This window comes from Paroedura picta, chromosome 8 (assembly GCF_049243985.1).
Source record: "Paroedura picta isolate Pp20150507F chromosome 8, Ppicta_v3.0, whole genome shotgun sequence".
NCBI classification, from domain to species: Eukaryota; Metazoa; Chordata; class Lepidosauria; order Squamata; family Gekkonidae; genus Paroedura; species Paroedura picta.
Genome location: NC_135376.1, coordinates 59,165,593 through 59,189,382, shown reverse-complemented (window position 1 = coordinate 59,189,382; position 23,790 = coordinate 59,165,593). Strand labels below are relative to the sequence as shown.

The 23,790-nt window shown below is 39.5% G+C and overlaps 2 protein-coding genes across 12 annotated transcripts; one reads left to right on the top strand and one right to left on the bottom strand.

The window, feature by feature from the left end:
* Positions 1-500: 500 nt before the first annotated feature.
* On the bottom strand, positions 501-22,973 carry PSTK (phosphoseryl-tRNA kinase). 10 transcript variants are annotated; one of them, XM_077350005.1, is made up of 7 exons: positions 22,703-22,973; positions 21,223-21,514; positions 20,222-20,420; positions 18,857-18,932; positions 18,493-18,586; positions 5,108-5,169; positions 501-632 (listed from the first exon to the last, which is right to left on the bottom strand). In XM_077350005.1, exons 1-6 carry the CDS (start codon positions 22,916-22,918, stop codon positions 5,135-5,137), a joined length of 912 nt encoding a protein of 303 aa, XP_077206120.1. In that variant the 5' UTR covers positions 22,919-22,973; the 3' UTR covers positions 501-632; positions 5,108-5,134. The 10 variants fall into 10 exon arrangements, 8 of the variants coding, with proteins under 8 accessions (XP_077206120.1, XP_077206125.1, XP_077206126.1 ...); XR_013233618.1 differs by having other exon boundaries at positions 560-632; positions 18,493-18,621; XR_013233617.1 differs by lacking the exons at positions 501-632; positions 5,108-5,169 and adding exons at positions 17,032-17,183; positions 18,171-18,294 and having other exon boundaries at positions 22,703-22,972.
* IKZF5 (IKAROS family zinc finger 5) lies at positions 8,344-11,120 on the top strand. 2 transcript variants are annotated; one of them, XM_077350001.1, is made up of 3 exons: positions 8,344-8,489; positions 8,649-8,831; positions 9,429-11,120. In XM_077350001.1, exons 1-3 carry the CDS (start codon positions 8,357-8,359, stop codon positions 10,367-10,369), a joined length of 1,257 nt encoding a protein of 418 aa, XP_077206116.1. In that variant the 5' UTR covers positions 8,344-8,356; the 3' UTR covers positions 10,370-11,120. The 2 variants fall into 2 exon arrangements, with proteins under 2 accessions (XP_077206116.1, XP_077206117.1); XM_077350002.1 differs by having other exon boundaries at positions 8,357-8,489; positions 8,652-8,831.
* Positions 22,974-23,790: the final 817 nt, after the last annotated feature.

Genomic DNA, 23,790 nt, shown 5'->3' with positions numbered 1-23,790 from the left:
CCGGACCCTTCACACCCATCCCATCCCTCCTTCCTTCCTCTCTTTCTGTCTCTCCCTCTCACTTGCTTCTTGTCTTTCTGCCTTACTTCCTTCCTCTCTTCCTTTTTTTCTCCCTTCAAGCACCCCTTCCCCTCCTTTCTCCCTCCCATTCCCCCTTCCCTCTACCTTCCTTCCTTACACTCTTCCTACCATCCACTAGCGCCCGCTGTATTTTCTTTATGATATGAAGTGTTGCTGGGAATTAGTATAATACAGTGATTGCTGTAATATTCATAATAGAGGAGAAATAGGAAATTCTGAAAAATTGGAGAAAGGTTATATGGACCTGAAGAGGTGGAGACTAGAAAGGATAGCATGTGATAGATTGTACTTGTGGGATTCTATTTGTGAAAAAAATTGAATTTTATTCTGTCTACTGTCTTAATTTTTTTCAAAGAATTAAGTGATATTAAATATGATAATAACCATAAATATTTAGGATTATGCAGACAAGATACTTGTGGCAAAGTTTTAATAGATGGAAGGGTGAACTAATAACACTGAATGGCATTGGATCATGAATGTTTCAGCACTGGGGGTGACACGGTGGAAGGTATTGCTGCTCCTCCAAGCTTCTTCTCATTGGCCACACTCTGCAAGGATGGAGAAATGTGTGGTTATCAAGGACAAGAGTGATATTGCTGCATGATAACTGTTACTTCTTCAGTGCAATTGTTAAAGGAGTTTGCTAGGTAAAATACTGAAGTTGGTAAAGGAGTCATGCAGAGGCTATGGAGTCTGTAATACATATTTGTATTTCCTGGGTTTGAAGTTTTCTGCATTGTTTGTGTGTTGTTGACTCAGAATATTATTCTAGCAGATCAGTAGAACCAATAGCACAGTTGCATATCTTAGCTGAGTCTTATAAATGGACTAAAGTATTCAGCATATTTTGGGGAGGAACTCTTTGGCACTTGGGTTTGCTTTACAGAATCTTTGCTAGCTGACTTCTGTTGCTGCACACGAAAGTTCTTTCCCTTTCTGTGCTTTTGTTCAGTCTTTTATGCATACTGGACCTGAGACTTTATTTTGATTGAATTTATTTATGTGGTCATCATTATGGGAGCACTCAGATGTATTTTATTCCATGGAACACCCAGGAAGGTGTTTTTAGAACTTCAGCCTATATTCTGTGAAAATTGATTTTCTGCCTGATGTGATAGATTAAAATGTTAAGTGTCATTTGGAATGGCCTGGAAAAAACAGCTCACATTTCCTAAACATGTTTCACATGTAGAGGCCTGCTTGGTAAAAGACAATCTCAAAACTATTTTTTATTCCTCACCCTGGTTTACAGTATTGTTGAATTATGACTAGAATTTAATATGAATATGTCCAATGGTGTCTTGCTCAGCTTTATTAGTTGAGAAGGAGAGCACATGTTTCTTTCACAAGAAAGCTATGCTAGATGATTAACTCATGCTGAAGCTGCATGATGGAAACTGAATTATCTGGTATTAGAATATACAAGAGAGTGGTGTCATTAGAACTCATGGAGGAGGTGAAATCCTGTTGCTTTATGGTTACCCACCTTCACAATCCGCCTCCAAATACCTCTTGTTCCTCTTAGTTGTCTGGCACCATTTTGTGTTGCTAGAGGTATTACGAATGCTACTTAAAGGCTGTCCTGTCGGCAAAAGACTTCTTAGGGGTTTGATACTATCAGACATGGTTGTCTTGCTTGCTTGGTAGTTTTGGGTAGGTTTCAAGACACTGTACAATGGCTGTTCTGTTTAAGAATGTAAATTGCATTTACATTATTAGAAATGTGACTGGTACAAGGAGAGGAATCAACCTCACAAAGCCTCTAATTTCTCACTAGAGTTAAGTGGTAGAAGTGAATACTCCAAATAGGCTTTTAAAGGTTGTAGTGGGCAGGATAAAATGCAGTAAACTGAACAGTCATGATAGATTGAGATGTTGTTGATAGATAATAAAGCTAATTGGGGGACTAAGGTCTGCAGCCTGTTATAGGTGGAGGTTTCACTCCTCTTAAGAATGGGTTTACAGCTTGATCTTTCTAGAGAAGTATCTATAGATGGGTTGTTTGGGTTTCATTTATGGCACACAGAATGTTTAATCCACTTCACTTGGTGTTCCATCCCAGAAAGCTATCTTAATCTAGGTTATGAGATGGCTCAGAAATGTTTTAAATGAGATCTTATAAATCATCCCATCAGACTTGAGCCAACAGTTGCAGAAGTATTTGTGCATGCTTTTGTCTACCTCTGCATCAGCTTTTCTGTCAGTGTGAAAATTAAACCAGTACAAAATCTTCCTAATAAGCCACTGATACAAGTATTCTCATTTTTTATTCATTTGCAGAGTTCCACAAATGGAATCTCAGTTAACTTAAGCTTATAAGCAGCTGGTGAAAACAAGAAAGAAGGTAGGCACAACTATCATGTAAAGGAGACTTGGACTAGCTGTAGTCAAGAATAATGTGCAGATACTTAGCAGAATAATGTAGCTGAATAACATTCATTAAAGTGACATCTCTCACTCACAAGCTACTGAGGCATCTCAAATAGCGTCAGGCCCTACCCGGAAGGATCTGGATGGCATTAGACCAGTCACCTTTTCTCAGCATAACTACAGAGGTCTAGAAAGACTCAGTGGTGGTTATGGTGGGAAAGATATGCTGCCCTTAGAGGAAGCAGGGTAAAAGTTGATAGAGATGAATTTTATTTTTCCCTTATTCTAAAGCAGAAGGAACAGACTATGGCAGAGTTGAGACAATATGTGGTTCATCAGTCTGAATGCAGCCCCCAAGCATTTGCATTGCTTGACAACCCCCTTGTTTTTTATTTAGTGCCTGAAAGGCAGGCCGGATAAGACTGACGGAGCCTGCACTGGCCATGTCACATATCACTGGTGGGTAGTATACCGTTTTGTGATGCGATTCGCCCGGTGTACACATTTCGTACTTGTTGGGATAACTGATGTAATTTACAAATGAACTTGAGGACATCTTTGAAGCCTGGTGGTAGAAGAGAAAGAAGCCTTGAGAATTTAAAAGGTGAATTGGCGAGAGGTCTGTAAACCCTTCTCACACATCCAGCATCGCCACTTCTGTCCTCAGCACAGATACCAGAAGTGAGTTTTTCTGGGAGAGTGTTTGTGTGAGGCAATGGGGAAGTAAATAGCAAGTAGTAGAAATGATCTCTCCCTCGACCCCACCTGTGCTCCCCCCTCCATTTTAAGCAACTAAACAGACCTGTGTTTAAATTGTTCTGAATTATAAAGCACAGGGTCTGAAAAGTGTAATTTCTCTGCTTTGGGGCTTGATTCATTTGTATTTTCTGTTATAATATAGCAGAGTTATCTTTTAATGATAACATGTTTACTATTTTTTTATAGAATTAAAGAGGCTTTGCAGTTTTGTGAATATCTCCATATATAATGGAACCTGTATTTCAAGAGTGGATTTTTGATGTCTCTTTCATTGGTTTGGATTTTATTTGGATTGATAAGGTAAGATTGCTTTTTAAAGGATATCTTTGTTTATACCTCCATAGTCTCTAATGCAGTTGTAGTAGCAATAGAGTAAAAGTAGTAAACTAATGTGGCATTCTGAATTCTTATATTTGTGACCTTGCCTTTCCGAAATCTCTGAATGTAGACAAACAAGGAGATTCTTTTTTTGACTTGGAGCAGAACAATTTTCTACTCTCATATTCCTTTTTGCAGACATCTTAAAGCACTGTTGATATTCTTCCCTAAATGAGGCAGAAACCAAGAAGTATAACAATTAAGAGGGAAAAATACCCAAGATGGATTGTTATTGATTTTTATCTTAGATGCATCCTTCATATATATATATAATCTGAACATTGAGTGAATTAAATTTCCATGAGGGATAAAAATGCAAACCTTGATAGAAGATCTGTGAAACATAGAATTGGAAGACAGTTGAAAAATATAATCTGGAAAATGTTCAAAGTCTTCCAAAGAAAGAAGGACAGAATTTGAGAGCAGTATTTACCAATGCATCACATTTGTTATAGTTGTCTGATGCCGCGGGGCTTAAAGTCACTATAGCAGATGATGTGACAGATGGTTTGTACTTGTAGCATTTTAGGGATATGTTTCCACCTAGCGCCAGACCACTGGTAACAGAAGTAGCTGATTTTTCAGAATACATTTTCTAAAAACATTTATTTTCATCATTATATTGCATAAGGATATATTTCATTTATTTTTGGATGATGGCTAAAAGATCACTTTTAAAAATGATTAAGGGGAAGTGAGAGAAGAACTAATGAAAGTGCGTGGACTAAATACATTCATTTTAAATCCGGGGACCATCCATGCAAAACTTTTAAATTTACAACCATAAGACGTAATGATGACAAATACCTCAGACGCCCTTTGTAGGATAGGTCAGTGGCTGTTCTATCATATTAGCTACAAGTGAAGCCTCTATTTGGGGCAGTATATCAATAGCTGCCAAACACACAGGGTGAACAAAGGGTTGATGTTGCCATCATGCCCTTCTTACACATTTCACTGTGGTATCTGACCAGTGTTACAAAGAGAATGCTGGAACAGAGTGTTACTGCTTATATGGGTCCAGCAGGATCACTGCAAAGTTCCTCTAACCCAGGGGTAGTCAAACTGTGGCCCTCCAGATGTCCATGGACTACAATTCCCATGAGCCCCTCCCAGCAAATTGTAGTCCATGGACATCTGGAGGGCCGCAGTTTGACTAACCCTGCTCTAATCCTTAATAGCTTTATCAAACTGGCTCTAGGAAAGCTGGGAAACAGGACTTCTCCAATACTATGCTAAGACTGAAGTATCTCTACACAAGCACCCTTACACCATCACATCCCTCTTCTTCTCCCAATTCTGAATTTTGTGAAAATTCCAGATGACACGCACATCTCTTCCCATGGCGAAATGAAGCTAGCTGCTAGACACTGCAGCCTGACCTGGGCTCCAAGGACACAGAGATAACCTGTGGCCAGACACCCAGCAGATTTACAGCCTACCCCTCTCGGTGGAAAGGCAGAGGTGACAGATACCAGGCTCGCACCCCTACCTCCGGAACCCTCTGTGAACTCACCCCCACCATTACAGATGTATGCAGGCACTAACAGGAAGACAGGAAGGAACTCAGAAGTTGAGCTGTACAATGAAATAATGTAAAAATGTTGATTACTTATTATAGTGCACAATTAAAAACAGAATAAAAACTTCATAAAAACTATACAGAACCAATAGCACATAAGACCAAACGTGTTTTGACCCTAGTGGGTCTTCCTCAGTGGTCAGAACTGTGATAATACACTCTATATAAAATATTTATATTAAACACATTAAGTGTAGCTGAGTGGTTGAATGAGATTCTGGAAGATAGATATTGAAAAATATCAGAATGAGCATGATTAAAAAGGAGAGTCTAATATTTAAATCATTCAAACATGAGTGGTGACTTAATGTAAATTATGGCTCCAACCAATACATGTACATTTTAGACTTTTTGAAGACTACCTCCTATGACATATGCCTAGGGTCACCACTCTGTAAAAATAATAAAAATAAGAGACTGCTTTTGAAAAATTAAAGAGTAAAATTGCCCATATTACCAATAGGATATCCCCATACATACCTTCGCTATTATACAATTCTATGCTGAGAGTGTAAGAGCCTCTTATGACGCAGAGTGGTAAGGCAGCAGACATGCAGTCTGAAGCTCTGCCCATGAGGCTGGGAATTCAATCCCAGTAGCCAGTTCAAGGTTGACTCAGCCTTCCATCCTTCCAAGGTTGGTAAAATGAGTACCCAGCTTGCTGGGGGGTAAACGGTAATGACTGGGGAAGGCACTGGCAAACCACCCAGTATTGAGTCTGCCATGAAAATGCTAGAGGGTGTCACCCCAAGGGTCAGACATGACCCGGTGCTTGCTCAGGGGATACCTTTACCTTTATGCTGAGAGTGTATCTCATGTGCGTCAGAAAAAAATCTATATCATTGTATTGGGGAGGAAACTATTCATGTCCATCTGTAAGGTTGATGTAATCCTGCTGTTGTTGCCCATGAGTTCTTGTATTGTGAGACATGGGGTAAAGTACTTCTTTATCCTATGTATAATTTTGTAAACTTCTATCTTGTAATTTCTCAGTCATAGTTTCTCTAAGCTAAAGACCCCTGACCTCTTTAACCCTTCTTCATAGGGAAGGTGTTCCATTCCTTTCATCATTTTAGTTTTTTTTTTTTTTTTTGGTGAGGCATCAGTGGGGAAAAACACTATATTTTACAAGGCTTCTGATCCATATTACCTTCCTTCTGTGAACTGATTACCTTCAGTAGTATTGAGGTGCCTCTATTTTTCTCTTACTTTTAGTCCATAAATTATTAAATTATGAACACCTTATTTATTTGAAGTACTATAATTTTTAGATAAGGTTTTTCATCAGAGAAATTTAAACATCTGATGAAATCTGAAAACTAAGAGAAAAATTGCAATCTTTAACCTGAAGTGTCATAAGTTGAAACAATTTCTTATTGTTTCAATATTGAAACAAAAGAGGCCTCGTGAATTGGATCAATAATCCATCCAGTCCATCATCCTTTCCCCACAGTGGCTAAAAAGGCTCATGTCAGGGGGAAGGCCTCTAATTGCTACTATTTCCCAAGCAAATTTCAGAGGTATGCTGAATTTAGAGCCATCATGCCCTTAATCTGCTGTCATTGAATTTGTCCTTAATGGCCTTAAAAAGGTTTTAAAAGCCATATAGTTCAGTGGCTTATATTACATGCTAGGACATTGAGTTTTCCATAGCTTGTGTGGAGAAATATTTTATTTTGACTACCCTTAGAAGCTGAATTTGAATCCTGAGAAGACTGAGGTGAATAAGACTGGCTATGGCTTACTTGATTAGGCATTTGGGAATTTTACTTGACCCAGTATTATTGCTGAAGAAGCAAGCTAATTCAGATGTGACTAATGACTTCTTGCATCTCCACTCAGCATGGAGGATGGCTTACTGCCTTAATCCAGCCGATCTGGATATGTGCATCTATGCCTAAAGGTTTAGACTGTTGTAATGTTATCTCCATGGGATGCCCTTGAAGACAACTTGGAAACTTTAGCTGGTACAGAACACCACAGCTTGATTACTATCAGGTACTAGCTGGAGTGAGCATTTATTCTGCAGTCACTCTGTTAGTTACCAGTCAATTTCTGGGGTAAACTCAACATGCTGCTTAATGCCTATAAAGTACTTATGTGGGAATACCCTTCCAGTATGCTGGGCTGCCTCAGTTATACTCATCTGAACAAGGCCTTTTGAAGGTTCTGCCCCACAAATTGTTAAGATGAGCAGCTGCGCCACCTTTGCATTGTATACTGAGGCCCAGACACATTCTATGGTCCTGAATCTTTCTGCAGAATATGCAAAATGTCACTTCTCAGGAGGGCATTTCTATGATGGAGATAGAGTTGTAGTTCAGGATTGTGTGTGAATTTTTGTAATGAAGGAGATACCTTGAGTCTCTATAAATAAAGTAAGTAAATAAATTTGCCATTTGTTTTATTTGTTCTTCCAAGTTCTGGTATTTTTAGAAATGGAGAAAAAGTTCCCATCAACTTCTATCATGTTTAACCTTCTTACATTCCCAGCATGTTATCCCTTGTTTCTTTTCAAGCAAAAAAGCCCTAGACTCCCCCCCCCCTCCGGATGTTGAAATCCCATGGTCATTTTGGTTTCCCTATTTCTGCCATTGAAAATGAGTTATTGCTAGTGTAGCAAAGGTTTTTATACATTTGCATTTGGAGAACCCTGCTTCAGTTCCTTGGTCTATTGTGAATTTCACCAGCAGCCCTTGATAATTCCTTAGCGTAATATATCACATAGGTTTTGAGATTAAAATGTTCTGAACTTTCCTAGAAAACAAGAACATACATAAATGTAATGAGCCTCTTGTGGCGCACAGTGGTAAGGCAGCCGTCTGAAAGCTTTGCCCATGAAGCTGGGAGTTCGATCCCAGCAGCCGGCTCAAGGTTGACTCAGCCTTCCATCCTTCCGAGGTTGGTAAAATGAGTACCCAGCTTGCTGGGGGGTAAGTGGTAATGACTGGGGAAGGCACTGGCAAACCACCCCGTATTGAGTCTGCCATGAAAACGCTGGAGGGCGTCACCCCAAGGGTCAGACATGACTCGGTGCTTGCACAGGGGATACCTTTACCTTTACCTTTTTACATAAATGTAGTAAATCCCTGACAGTTTAAAATACTATTTGGTTTGTGTGATTTCTAATTCATTTTTTTTTTAACTTTTAGGCCCACCACATTGTGAAGCTGTAGTGTGAATATGGGTGAAAAGAAACCAGAACCTTTGGATTTTGTAAAAGATTTTCAGGAATATTTGACTCAGCAGACTCAACATGTGAACATGATTTCCGGCTCTGTTAGTGGGGACAAGGAAGCCGAGACGCTTCAGGGTGGTAAGTTAACCTTGGCACAGTTGAAGTTGAGCACTGTTTAAATGAAAACCAGGAGACAAATGATCTTTCTGTCTCTCTCAGTGGAATAATACAAGCTAACTTTGATATAAAGTAAAAATTTCCCTGTGTGTGCTTTGATGCCATTGTTTCTTTTTGCAGCAGGGACAGAAGGTGATCAAAATGGACTAGATCATCCTTCCGTGGAAGTGTCGCTGGATGAAAACTCAGGAGTGTTAGTAGATGGATTTGAAAGAACTTTTGATGGAAAATTAAAGTGTCGATATTGTAACTATGCCAGCAAAGGGACAGCACGTCTCATAGAACATATCAGAATTCACACAGGTATATTACTGCAATTTTTATATCAGCACAACCACTGTCCAAAAGTTGATGTTGACAAATCTGTACATACTTTACTGTGTCAAATAGGTACTTTCTTTTTTCTTCTCCCCAATAGTTTTAAGTGTAACTTAACATGTAAGTATAGGGCCTCTTGTGACGCAGAGTGGAAAGGCAGCAGAAATGCTGTCTGAAGCTGTCTGCCCATGATGCTGGGAGTTCAATCCCAGCAGCCTTCCATCCTTCCGAGGTCGGTAAAATGAGTACCCAGCTTGCTGGGGGGTAAACGGTAATGACAGGGGAAGGCACTGGCAAACCACCCTGTATTGAGTCAGCCATGAAAACACTGGAAGGCGTCACCCCAAGGGTCAGACATGACCCAGTGCTTGCACAGGGGACCCCTTTACCTTTAGCTTTACCATGTAAGTGCAAACCAAAACTAAGAAATGGCTGATGTGGTACTACCTGGAAATAGTAACGGTTTCTGATCTAGTTGATTCTTACTGAACTTCATAACACAGTTGTCTAGTATTTTTTTCTTTGTTCTGCTGGGATGCTTTGAACCACTCTCATTAAAATGTATTGATTTGGTTCTTTCAGGTGAGAAGCCACATCGATGCCATTTATGCCCCTTTGCATCTGCCTATGAACGTCATCTGGAAGCTCATATGCGATCACATACTGGTGAAAAACCTTATAAATGTGAACTGTGTTCCTTCCGTTGTAGTGACAGGAGCAACTTGTCACACCATCGCAGACGAAAACATAAAATGGTGCCTATAAAGGGAACAAGGCCTTCCCTTAGTAGCAAGAAGATGTGGGGAGTCCTGCAGAAGAAGACCAGCAACTTAGGATACAGCCGAAGAGCACTAATTAACTTGAGCCCGCCTTCCATGGTGGTTCAGAAGCCAGATTACCTTAATGACTTCACCCATGAAATCCCCAACATTCAGACTGAAGCATATGATAGTATGACAAAGCCAACAGAGACTGGTGGGCTGCCGAGAGACCCACAGGACCTTATGGTAGATAATCCTTTAAACCAGCTTTCCACTTTAGCAGGGCAGTTATCTAGTCTGCCTCCTGAAAACCAAACCCCACCATCCCCTGATGTTGTACCTTGTCAAGACGAAAAGCCTTTTATGATGCAGCAGCCTGCTGCACCAGCTATTCCAGCTGTGGCAACAAGTATTCCTCGGAGCTCGCCCCCTACAAGCCCTGACCCTCGTCCTCCACATACTCAAAGAAACTACAGCCCAATCGCAGGCCCCAGCAGTGACCACAGTGCCCATGCCAGTACTCCAAGTATAAGTAACAGTCAGCCAAGTACTCCTGCACCAACTCTTCCAGTTCAGGATCCTCAGCTTCTGCATCACTGCCAGCACTGTGATATGTATTTTGCTGACAATATTCTTTATACTATTCATATGGGATGTCATGGATTTGAAAACCCTTTCCAGTGTAACATATGCGGTTGCAAGTGTAAGAACAAGTATGACTTTGCTTGCCACTTTGCCCGAGGCCAACATAATCAACATTGATGGAATATAAGGAGCATCTCACTTTCATTAATTTTGTGTGTCTAAGCACATCACTGTTTGTCTCTTACATTCTACGAGAGAGAATGCTTGCCCCGTCGGAATAATCAAGCAGTTCAACGTTAAAGGCAAACGTCTTTACATGCTGTCATTATTTGCTGGGTACATGCTTCTTAGTCACGTTGGTGTTCTTTATGTAGTTCCTCAATGGAAACAATGCTCATAGTGCAATTAAATTTTCATATGAGTTGTTAGCATAGCCGCCTGAATGTGGATTTCTGGAACAATGCCTGTCTCTAAGTATACAGTTTATAATCCTTCAGATTAAGCTCTGTCACAAAACAGCTTATTTATACTTTTGCCACATTTAATGTGCTTTGACATAGCTAACGTAGAAACTGTACTGTTGTATATCAACTGGCTGCCTCCCTAAATTTCTAAGAAGTCTTTTTGTAGGGATTAAACAAGCAGAATGTTCAGTTCTGTGGTTGAATTTAAAATCTGACAAAGTATTTGCAGTGGGGCCTTTGAAACAACAGAAAGCTAGAAGGAACTGCATATGGGAAAGACTTCAATTTTCCAGTACTACTGATCTCATTAAGAAATAAGGAAATGGTGCCTAGTTTTAATTGTCAGTAACCCTTAACACTGTGTGTAAAAAGAAAACACAACAAAACGGGAAATGTTTGAATGATGTACTATAATACTCCTGCCTCACTTGTCGGTCAGTTATAAATAACTCTACTGCCTTTAAGTGCTGATGTGAGTGCCATTTTTCGCCTTCTATTCATGGCATATTTTAAATACAAACCATGAATGCATTTCCTTTTGAAAAATATTCTAGTCAATGTGGTGGATATAAAGTTGTATTCTTTGGGCAAGTGCTTTGGTTGTAGTTCTGGAGAGAACCAAACAAATGAAGATAAGAACTACTATGATCAGTTGCAGTGAATGAATATTACAGAATGATGTGCAGTGGTCAAATTTCAGAACTGTGTACCTTAACATTGTCCAGCTTCCTACAAAAGTGAATAGGCACTTTAAACAGAACATACTGACAAAAACTATGGAGTACTGGCTCCATAATGGGGAACCTTAAGGGGCTTTCTTGTTTTGAGGGGGGATACTTATTTCAACATGCACTTTTATTGAACTTTTTAATACACTTGTCTTATTTACCTTGCTGTTGTCTCTTTGCATAACAAACATACACACATAGTGTTAAAGCAATATTTGGTTGTGATCCAGTTAGATTTCCACTGTTGTGCTAGTGAAGTTCTTCTGTCATAATGATTTACCTTGCCTTTGAATTTTATAGCTTTGGAACATAATAAGGGCAACATGAGATCCTTTTGTGTATAAAAAGGGCATAGGGTGGGTTGTACTGAAGCAAGCCAGGAACAGGCTCCCTCAGATGAAATGGAATTGGCTTCAATTCAACTTCTGTACCTGGGTTAACATTTCCATTCAATGAAATCCCTTTTATTTAATAAGTTTTGAATTAATTTTTTTTGGCATGAAAACCTTTATAGCTAGTTTCCCTTTATTACTTTGTTTCCATTTGTACCATAGATCAGACGCTTAGTACTTCTGTGTAACTCTAATCAGTGTTTGCATACTGAGGTACAGAGATAATTAACAAGCATTTTTGCAGTTGCCTTCTGCTTCTGGATGTATTTTTATGTCCAACTTGCAGCTGATCTGTAGAAAATCTTTTGTACCCAGGTATCTGTTACTCACCTCCTGATTTATTTCATCTGCACGGGATACTTAACTGGCTACAACACAGCTGAGTAAAAGCAGTTGAAATTTTACCAAGATGAAACTAGAATTGTCCAGTGAAATTGTATACAATGAAGTTTGGTCTCTACGGGCAAGAGTCAAGAACTGGTGCTTACTTCCCTTACCAGAAATGGACTTGCACAAATCTGTTGGATTCAATATAATCGCTATCCTAATGATTATGACAAACGCTCTTGTACAGCGTAACAAAGAGAGAGAGAGAAGGGGCTATGAATGTACCCACAAGGCCAGGGTTAGGTATATGTATACTTTGAACTCCATTCTGGTTACTGAATGTCACTGTGATTTGTACAGTGTAGTTTACAGTAGAGGTCCCCAACCTTTTTCTTTGGTCAGGGACCACCTCCGGGGCGAGGGGAGAGGGGACAAAGGTGGAAACTCGGCACTAAGGGTCTAGCAAGCATAGGGCATAGCAACCATACACCTGCTGCAATGAAAAACTGACAAGCAGAACACAACAGACCGCAAGTCTTATACATAAATCTGTCTGGTAAGCTAATCCATCCATACCAGATATAAAAAAGAAATGCTCAAATGTTAGTTGGCAGTGGGATAGTAATGGTGAGAGAACTTTCAGTCTCCTGGTCCTGTATGCCCTCTTAGCACAGGTTCCATTGATAGGGCTTCAAAAAGCATATTATGTCATTGTGCCAAAACTGTGTAAAATTGTGCTTTCTTCTAGTCCCAAAGATATATTGCAGATGGCATCCCCCTTGTAATGTTATAATTCCTGTAGTCCAGTTTGTGTAATGTATATCAGCAATTTAAAATAATTACTAGTTACAGCCATTACTTTATATCCATCTTCCTTAAGATGCCTTTTCATCAGAATATAAATCAGCAATAAATTAGCTATTGGGTTGAAGCTTTACTGGATCAGGCTTCAAATAAGTTCTTCTAAGTGAAGATGCTATTAATGAGTTGTATGTTAAGAGATTGTGTTGCATTAACAAAAGGTTTTTATTTTATTATCTGCAGAGGAATTTAAGTGGTTAAAAGGCAGTTTTACACATCTACATAGGCTGTAGCAGACTGCTACCTTAACAGTTTTAAGCCATAAACACTATTCATTGCACCTATGATAACCTTTGTAGACTGAAGGCTGTAGACTCCATACTATTATAGCCCTAAGTTAATTTTTTTAAATGTAGGATCACTAGAACTTCTAACATTTGTGGCTGTGAGCCAAGCCCTTTAAGTTTGCTTATTTCAAGGGCAGACTGAATACATGCCCAGCTTCCTTACAGAGTAAAGCAGGGCTTGAAAATACTTTAATTTGCATGGAGAGCATATTGTGTGTGTACTTTTGTAATAGCACAATGTTTTGATACCTATTTAACAGTGGCAATACTGTAAAGGAAGTGTTCAGCTTGGTTCCATTTGCTGTTTTAAGTACCAAAAGGTTAAAGAAGTTGTTACGTGAGCACTTAATAGAACACAAATATTACCAAATACACAAAAATGTATGTATTTATTACAAATTAGATAAAAATAAAATTGGGTAAAAACATGACCATAAGCGTTTTGACCAACTGGCCTTCTTCAGTGGTCAAAAGTGAAGTTGACCAGGGCAGCAGGTTATTTAAAATGAATTCTCTGAATTTTTTTTGTCTTAAGTCCACTTGGTCCAATTTTAAGAAATAACAGTATTATCATCATCATGTTTGTAGTCATTGTGTAACAAAATTGATTACTGAAAATGGCCAACTGGCCGAAACGCATTTTATCAGTGTAACAAATGGTCTATATTTGAAATAACAGTATGGTTTTATTCTGATCTGAGGCTACTGTTTAGGCCTACATTTGTCATTATCATTAATTTGTAATGTGTTTTATATACTTGGTAATATTTATGTTTTAATATTAATATTTAATATTTAAAACACAGCACTATTGGGCCCTCAAATTCTAGTTTATTTAACCTTTTGGTTCTTAATTAAGTCGTTTTTGGATTCCCTCCCCCTTGTGTCTTTTCTCGTGTCCATTTGCTGTTTAGCTGCATTCTATTAAATGCTGTTTTTTTTTGACCAAGGGAATGTAACTTGTAAAAACAAAGTTTTCAGTTGATTTAAACCAGTGTAAAAATACCTAGCTAGTAGATTTTCTACTTCAAAGGTATTCCCTGCCGAGGTGTCTTTGAGTACTCTTGTTTAAGTCCTCTTTAGACCTACTTTGTTAATATATATTCTAATGGAGAGAACTTATTTTGTATGGGTAAATTGACCTTTAGAGTAAAAAATACATTCTAATGCATAGTGATACTTTTTCCCAGAAAAAGGAAATTGAATTTCCTTTAGTATAACTCATATTGTGAGATGTCTCTCTTGTTTTGTTTTAAAGGAATAAAAACTAATAATTCTCACTTTACCTAGGTGAATGCCTGACTCAGAAGTTCCTGGCATCATCAGTGGGCAATTCTGTAATTATGATGCTGGCAGAATTCTGATGTCCTTTTGCTAAATAGTAGCTCTCCTTAGTGTAACAGTGGCAAATTCGTATGCTGCCTGTGTTGTGCTGAAGTAAAGCTGACCATAGTTCTGCACTTCGGATAAAAGGGCACAAAGCAGCTTGATCAGAGACCTCCAGCTGTACTTTCCAGAAGGTGTAACAAAAATGTTTGAATAAGCTTGTGATTTCGTATTTGATCTTATGCTCCCATACCATTTTGTATTTGTTTCAGATTCTAAGCAATCTAAGGCCACATATATTTTGAATATAAATGTTCTGTACTTTCAACTAGTGGTAATGTCTTGAGTACAAGTAGGTGATAGGATTGCAGAGTTTTTTTGAAAATGTGTACGACCAGCACATTGGTGACAAAATGCTAAAGCTTTTTAGATATTCTTGGAAGTATAATGGAAATTTGTAATTCAGAAGAATGGGTGTAAGGGCCTAGACTGAATCAGCAAGCAGGCGCTTTCTCACCTGTTTCTTACTTCACCCCATCGTGTTCCTCTTGCCCCACATGGGAGTCTGCGGTGGGAGGGGAAAAACTGGAGAGCACACCCTCCACTCCTAAGAAACAATGTCTAGATCTAAGGCATTTATAGGATTGTTATGCAGACCAGCAGCAATTTTGGGAAACTAATTTTAAATAATCTGGTTCTATAGTTTTCTTGCCTTAAAAATAAAAACACCTGCCTATACATGTGTAAACTGTAGTTGCACCTGTCCCAGCAGAGCAGCAAACAAAGTTAAACAGAGTATTGTAAAAATATTGTAAGCTGTTCAATGGCAGTTAAAGCCTAAACTCCCACAGCTTGAATGGTGCTACAGTAGCCAAGGTCAGGTTTTGATGACCTTTTAAAGCTTTAAAATTCCTTTCAACTATGTTAACTGTTGAGAGCTGTATTTAGTCTCTGAGAAAAAAGCAAAGCTGATAAAATGCAGTATTCTAGTAGGTTGCTGTACAGCCTTCTGGTAATTCTCTTGACTTGTGCATGTATATTGAGGTGTCAGAGAAGACATCCAAAGTACAAAATTACAACAAGAATTTAGGTAATTCTCGTACTATGCCAGGAAATACAGACTAGAAAAACCTTTCTGAGGTACAGAACCTATGACTTATGAAAGACTATTCAAAATGATGCCGTGCCAACAAACAGGAGATTTATGGGGAAAATCTAAGTTTATAATTTTATTGTATGATAAAATTATATCAATCGGGGAAAGGAGGATGTTTCGCACAATTACAGCAGCCTTTGGAATTACTGCCTTTTAAAAACCTAGTATTTCCCTTTGTAAGTACAGACTTCCCCTTTATAAGTACAGACTTTAATTCTGAGCCTTGCTTCTGCTGCACTTTGTCTGTTGCATGGGTGCAACATGTTGTTCTGGTGCTAGGTATTTTTGGCTCATTTAAAGACACTGATCTATGAGTGGAAGTAGTAGAGGAGGGCCTGCAATGGAAAAGGTTGGGGTATACACAGAAGCAAAACTTTGGATCTATGAGAATGAGACAAATCTTCACTTCAGAAACAAGGCAACAGGTTTTGAATGAGGAAATGTTACATAAATTCCTTCATGGACACTCTTCTTGGTAATTTTAGCAGTGAAGAAGCTTGCTTTTGTTGAAGCATCAACTATTTCAATCAGTAAAGGAGTGTGCTAGATCATACTTAGGTATTTTCTAGAACAAAGTTTGAGTCCAGTGGCACCTTTAAGAAAAAGTTTTATCCATGGTATAAACTTTTATGTGCACTCACACACTGCCTCAAATGGATTTGTAGTTCCCATTTCATTTTACCTGAGGAAGTGTACATGAAGGCAAAAGCTTATCTGTAACTAATAAAACCCAACAGGGTTGGTGGGGGACTCATCACCTACCTGATTGGCTGTCAGTCCAATGAATGTCCAATCAGGTACATTGTCCTGCCCCTGGCTGCATCCCCTTCCAATTCTATGTGGAAGAAGTGTCAGCCTGCTCTATTGGACTGATTGGGAGGGAAAGTGAGATGGCCTCGGACTGTGGGCCCGGGTCGGATAGGGAAGGTACCCCCATCCCGAGCAGCCCTGCTGCAGTCTCACTAGGGCTGCCCGGGTCAGGGGTGGGGGGGAGGCTAACACCCATTGTATTTTTGGTACAACGGACTTTTCTGCTAGTGCTACCGGACTCAAAATTTGTTCAGCAGCTTTGGACCAACATAATTACCCACTTGAAAGTATTTTCTAAGCAGCTGATAAGCTTATCCTCACATTAGAGCATCAATCTCACATGCACCAACACACAGAAACTTGACTATGGCATGAAATTTCTGTTCAAAATGCTTATTGCTTGTGTTTTGTACTCCCTGCACCTGGCAGGAATACATGCACTGCTACATGCCTGACAAGTATTTCTTAGCAATATCATTGGATTGCTGGTGGAATAAAGATGTGTTGGTAGCAAGTATGCTTGATGAATAACACTGTTTCTTTTCATTATACTGGTGCTTTAAATCTTCCAAGAATCCCACTTTCAGCTTATTGAGTTCTTGTGCCAAGCTCTTCATCTCACTTGCAGCAAGGTTATTATCTAGTAATACAAAACAGAGCACTACTGTTCAGTCTTCGTATCACACTCTTGATTTCTTCGGGGGGGGGGGGATACTGCTATCCTAAAAGGACAGCTGTAGCTCATACTTTTCAATTTGTCTTTTTGGTAATTTTTTTAGTAGAAATGTCAACTGCTTGCTACAGATAGAGTTTATTTACTTTTACTTATTTATTTATTAGATTTCTATACCACCCTCCCAGCAAGCTGGCTCAGGGCAGTGTACATCATGGGAAATGCGCCATAATAAACATCATAAAATAATTAATAGTTAATTAAAATGTTTAACATTTAAAATTAAGTTTAAAATTAGATTGAAGCAACAATTTTAGTTAGTATCAACAACATCAGTCGTGGGTTGGGATGTTGTCAGATCCTCCAGAGCTAGATTACAGTCAGGGGATATCTATAGATACCTGAAGCAGCAAGCAGTGGCTCACAAAAGCTTATACCTTGCCACAAGTTTTGCTATTCTGTAAGTTGCTACTGGACTCTTGCTGTATGGCTACAGGCAGACTAACAGGGCTACTCATGTTGATTTATTTATCTAGATTCAGAGAGTAGCTGTGTTAGTTTGCAGTAGACCACTGAGATTGAAGTCCAGAGGCACCTTAGAGATCAACAAGAGTTTCAGGCAACCTGAAACGTGGTGTGTAAGGTGCTACTGGACTTGAATCTAACCAATCTTGGGTAGGTCCTTTTTGATCTGTGTCCTGACTGGGGCTTCAGCACTTCCAGGACTCATAATACCACACAGGTCCACTCAGAATCCTACTCAGGCCTATTAATCTGGGTTTAGTCCCAGGAAAAAGTTCTTAGGATTGCACTAGAAACAAAATGTGCCTTAAGATACTACCAATATTATATTTACAACCCACTCTGCTTACACTGAGGAACCCAATTTTGCATACATGAGTTTATCAACCACAGATTCTGTTTAGTTTCAGCAAGGTTGCTGTTTGCATTTACCTTCTAGCCCCACCCTGAGGCTCTGAACCACATGATGCTTCCCCTATAGTGAATCATTGGTCAGCATTGTCTTCTTTAAGGGCAGCAGCCTCTTTGAGGACTCAGTGGAGGTGTTTCAGGTAACCTACAACATGAACTTTTAAAGATTCGGAGTACTGAAGGAGGGACAAATCAAATTTTCTATACTGTCAAACTATACCCACCATCCTGTACGACATGCTCTTTGGTTATGCTACTTGGGAGCAGCAAGTGTTTAAAATGCAAGTCTCTGCAATGCAGCAATTACCAGAACAGAACAGAAATAAGACCTTGCTGGCCATACCTTTTGCATTCTTCATTGTTTGAGAGACAATTCGCCGGACAGACTGGTCAGCTTGATGCAAGAAACTGGCTGCACAAAGAGCTCGATCAGCTTCCTAGAAAAAGGAAAACTGCTATGTCTCTGCCAGTCCTCCAAAAAAGGGGGGAGAATTATATACATTTTATATAAGAAATTAGGTTTTAACTGTCTATTATTTTTAAAAACCATGTACATATGAGTTTTTACATGCTGTTAAGTGCCCTAAGACTTGCCAGAGATTGGTGGCCTACAAATGAAATAAATAATACTCAACACCTGACCCTCCCATGTGTTGCAGGAGTAGCAAATATTAAAACTTACCAGTTTTGCAGTGATTCCACATTACCTTGAATTCTGTATTTTCTTCCAGTGGTTTAACTGGATTTTCCAAAGTAAAAGACAAGAAATTGAGCATCTGGAGACTGAATATAAACAAAATAAAAACCAGGTAAGCTGAAAGTGCACATACAATTCTTAGCCAGTTGACTTGGCTAAGGACCGAACATGCCAGTGACGGGATCAGTGAGAACCTTGTCAAGATCAACAGGATCAGGATTTCACTATTAGAAAATCAACAACCAAGAAGACTGTGGCATAGAGCATAGAATGCCAGACCTGGAACTAAAACTGCAATAATGTCCAAACTGCAGTTCAACCAAACTGCAAGGCAAGAAACAAAAACTATTTTGTTTCCTTCTCTCAATACAGGCTTACTAACAAGATTTTAGGTCTTGTCAGATGCTCCCATAACAATAAGTGAAAACTAGGATTCAGCTAATCCAAACTATTCTGGATTTTTTGGAACCACTGGATAGCTGGAGGGTGTTTAAAGAGGCTGCAGTCCCTTTAGGCACCTTCTGGGTAAAAGACATGGAAGATATTTAAAGAGATTTCAAGCCCTTTAAACGTGTACCTTGTAAAACACATTTAAATTTTAAAGGGACCATGCTCCCTTTTAAAGTCTCCATTTCATTGAAAACAATGCAGGATGGAGGCAACTTCTTTGCGGTTTCATAGACTTGGGCCCCCCTGGTCCAATCCTTTTTGAAACCTGGTTGTTGTTGTTGGGTTTGTTTGTTTTTTAAAGGAGAGGCACCACCAGCTATGCTGCAAAAATTTGGTGCTTCTACCTCAAAATATAGCCCCCTGGATCCTTGGATCAATTCTCCATTATTCTCCCAAATATTTACCAAATCCAAATACCATAGCAGTACTGGGATTTGGGAATACTGGAAAATTCTGATTTTTTTCAGATTCAAAATACCCATATCCCTAGTGGAAGCACATTGGAAGTTGCTGTACATTTCTTAAACTTTCTCCTCTGATTAGGGCTGCAATCTTATTTAACACTGTAATTATGCAAACTGGAACTCCACAAGGAGGCTCAATATGATGGAATAGTTTGGAAATACCCTAACCCCAAGGTTTTCCCACATCCCTCACAGAAACATTTAGAGACTTAAGAAGGATAATTATTTCTAACCTCACTTTCCTGTACCTACACTCACCTGCAGTCAACATTATGCGGTCCTGCAGCATGTACAATATTTTGGGTTAACATACAAAATCTTTTTTTTTTCATACCTGAGAGGTTCTCCAAGTATATATACAATTAAAAAAAAACAAGCCCAAGAAGTGCTATGCAAACATCAAGTTCTGTTTGAACTCTACAACACTCAATACAAAGAGCTGCTTCAAAATGTCTACATACTTCTCCTCCAAAGTATCTTCTGAACTCTTAAAAATGAGGCTGTTCTGCTCCCATGTGTATTTCTCTGAATTTGGAACTTCCAACTTCTGTGCCATTGCATATATGGTTTCCTCAGGTAATGGCTGAGTTCTCTGACAATTTCTCTGGAGACAGATCTCAACCTGACAGTCTAAAAACAACTGACAGAAGCCCAGTGAATCTACAAGAATTGCAAAATATTTTCACATAAGTTATTTTTATCTAACCACATTTTCTGAAACTGTGATACAAAACATCACACAAACAAGAAACAATTTGTATTACGGAAAAAGCAAACTAAATATTTCAGAGTCTGGTTTAACTCAGCTATGTAGGAACAACAGCTTTGATATGAGTCATTTTTCTACTATGATGTGAGCAATACTTACTACTCATGGATGGAGGCCAACAACTGTAAAGAGCAACAGTATTATATTTTTGACTCTATTCTTGACTCTAAAATCAATCCCAAGAATGCAAAAATAAACAGCCGGTTACAATTTCAATTCCATACAAGTTTTTGTTGGTGAACTGTAGCTTGGCACCATCAATGTATGTCTGGCTACTATCTGCACTGCCCTAATGACCTAATTAATTCCTAGCATTTTTGTCTTTTCCAGTGATTCTTGTCTTTTTGCAATGTAACCAGAGTAACATAGACTTAGTTCAGTAATTTTAATTTCTAGGAAGAATTCAGGCTTGATTTGATCTAGAACCCACTTATCTTTTTAGTGGTGCATGGTATCCATAAAACTCCCCTACAACATCACATTTCAAAGAAATCAACTTTCTTCCTCTTACAATCTGCCAGGATCTGCCATTTTTACAGCTAGCCACCAAGACTCCAAAAGCATTCCTACCCTTCCCACATGTTCAGTGAAGTACCCTGGACAGTCAAAGGATCTGTTTACATCCCCTTTTATAAAGCCAAAAAAGTTTTTAAAATATCATCTTTTTGAGTAAATATGATAGGCCAAACTTACATTTGCGAGCTAATTGGTACACTTCATATCTCATACTTCGATAATAAAAGTTGTCATCTAAAATAAAATATGTTGGTCTGAGAGCGGTAATATTGATTAAATGTTGACAAGATACTGTGTCGTCTGCTCCCAGAGATATTAAGCCTTGCTCTTTTAAACAGCCAACAAAGTTTTTCCAAGTTACTTCAGTTCCTTTTGGAGGAGGCAAATAATGGTATCCTTTAATAAGAGCCTGCAGGAAGTGTTCAAGGTACACCAATAATTCATGCCTGTAGAATTTCCAGTTATAGGCCTGTAAAGTAAAGTTATTCATATCTAAATTACAAGATAATGGATACAAACCAGAAATAATTGAATTTTTAAAATATTTGCTTTAGTGCAAGGCAGACAGTATAGTATTCATGTTCTTGATATTTCAGAAAATCAGCCTCCCTAAATATCAACCAGTTTTACACTTTTCTCCATCCAGAGTACCGCTCTGCCTTACAAAACAAGTATTTTGAGATTTTACAAATTTGAGGTTATAAACAAACAAGTTTAGCAAACAAGTTTAGTGTGACTTGTTTTTTAACCAGCATAACTATAGGTGTAGTTATAGAAGTCTGCTGTAACAGCAATAAGAAGAGCCCCTGACCATTTTGGTGGTTTTAGGCCCCAGAACACTATGGCACAACAAATGTTAACTTCTGAAGTGTCATAAGATTCTTTTTCTGTTGTCATTGACAATGTTTCTTGCCTAACAACTGTTCTAGCAACAGAAACTTAAGACTGCACTCAATAATTTGCTACTACAATATATAACATCATGCTAAGATAGATTCAAGTGGGTACCATGTTGGTCTGAAGCAGCAGAACAAATTTAGAGTCCAGTGGCACCTTTAAGACCAGCAAATTTTATTTCAAGGTATGAGTTTTCGTATGCACACACACTTCCTCAGATACAATATCAGGGAATCAAATTTATCTGTCATAGTTACATCACAATCTACTTGTTCAAACCAATTGTTCCAATTAAGAGACAAATTCCATTCCATGACATTGTATCTGAGTAAGTGTGCATGCACACAAAAGCTCATACCTTGAATAAAACTTGGTTGGTCTTAAAGGTCATCATGCTAGGATCACAGCCATCAGTGCTAGACCAGTAGCAGTAGGATATTTATTCAACTTATATTTAGCCTTCTCTTCACCTTGCCAGTATTGGCGCAGTGCAACTGGCGATGAAGACACTGTGATACGGGGGAGGGGAGATACCCCTCTACTTTTTGACCATACATTCTCAAACATTCGTGTTTAATTTATGAAATTTAATGTGAAATCTAAAAGGAAAATGATATTTGATCAACAGCCTGAGTTTAGCTAAGAGACGGAATGCCCACAACAGCTTGGGGCCAGATGCGTGCCTTGATTTCTGTTGAAAGGGCCCGCACTTAGACACGGAACTTCCACTGGCCAATAAGAGGGAAAGACCGTTACTGACCAATGACTGCTGTCCTTCCTGGCTCGTCTCTGATTGGCTGAACGCTTCCGGAGGCATAAGATCGTCGTAGGTGAGGCGAACGCAAAGCCACCCCTTTTGCTTCTCCAAACAGTCGCTGAGCGCTCGTGCCACGGTTGTTTTGCCCGCTGCCGGAAGGCCACAAAACACACACAATCCCATCGGCCACACGGAGGCATCGTCTGCCTTCTGCGTCATAGGTCGCGCTTTTCGTGCAGCTTCCACTTCCGTTCCCAAGGCCGGCGGGAAAAGAGGCGTGTCTTTAGTAAAGGTCACGCGGTTGGAAAGTGCCGGCAGATTCTAATCCGGGTATCTGGGGGGATGGAATAGGCGCGGCTAGCTCCTATTACTTTATTGGTTAGCTGCTATATAGACTGTTCCCTGATTGGTCAGCTGAGACTCACGGGCGGGACTGGCAATCAGAACTCTACTTGCGCGTGGTTGTCGGGGCTTCTGGGTCCCCCGATGCGGACCTGGCATTGATGGTACATTTCAGAAGCATTTCTTGGGTTTGGGCGCCATCTTCTTGAAACCAAAGGAGGATTGGGGTGCCGTGAAAACAAATTGGCTGACGAGAGGGCGCTACAGCAAGTTGTCCGTGCTTAGGAAGCCGTAAGACTCGTGGCATTGGGGGGGGGGGGGGCACAGAGCAGCAGAGACGCCCCGTTATCTCGAATCCGCTTTAGCAAGGCGGAGAGGTAGGTTGGCGAGGAGAGTGATCGCCCCATGTTCATGGTAAGGGAGGGCAGTTTCTCTGGCTGTCTCTTGCGCGCCGCATCACCTCCCCCCCGTCCCCAATTCTACCTAAATATGTCTGCATTAGGGAGTGTGGCGGCCTTGTCACTTGCCAACATGTACAGTCAAAAGACAGGGATGTTGAGAGGGTTACTAATGCCTGGAAGGTCGTTTCAGAAGTCAGCCCTCGTCCTACTGTTTCATCTCCAACTTGAATACCTTTGATGTGTTCTGGGGTACAATTCTGTGTAGATACTCCTGAGTCTCCGCAAGTATAACTTATTAGTGATACATAAGGAGCTGCAAGCTCCCTAAATTTATATACTGCAACCCAT

Bases quoted from the DNA above. Each gene is read 5' to 3' on its own strand.
- IKZF5 (XM_077350001.1), top strand. From the start codon at position 8,357: ATGGGTGAAAAGAAACCAGAACCTTTGGATTTTGTAAAAGATTTTCAG. The intron at 8,490-8,648 runs GTAAGTTAACCT...TTCTTTTTGCAG, and splicing joins AGCCGAGACGCTTCAGGGTG to CAGGGACAGAAGGTGATCAA. The intron at 8,832-9,428 runs GTATATTACTGC...TGGTTCTTTCAG, and splicing joins ACATATCAGAATTCACACAG to GTGAGAAGCCACATCGATGC.
- PSTK (XM_077350003.1), bottom strand. From the start codon at position 22,918: ATGACGCAGAAGGCAGACGATGCCTCCGTGTGGCCGATGGGATTGTGT. The intron at 18,587-18,856 runs GTAATGTGGAAT...TCCTTTTTCTAG, and splicing joins AAGAAAATACAGAATTCAAG to GAAGCTGATCGAGCTCTTTG. The intron at 17,184-18,492 runs GTATGGCCAGCA...TTGTATTACTAG, and splicing joins AACAATGAAGAATGCAAAAG to ATAATAACCTTGCTGCAAGT.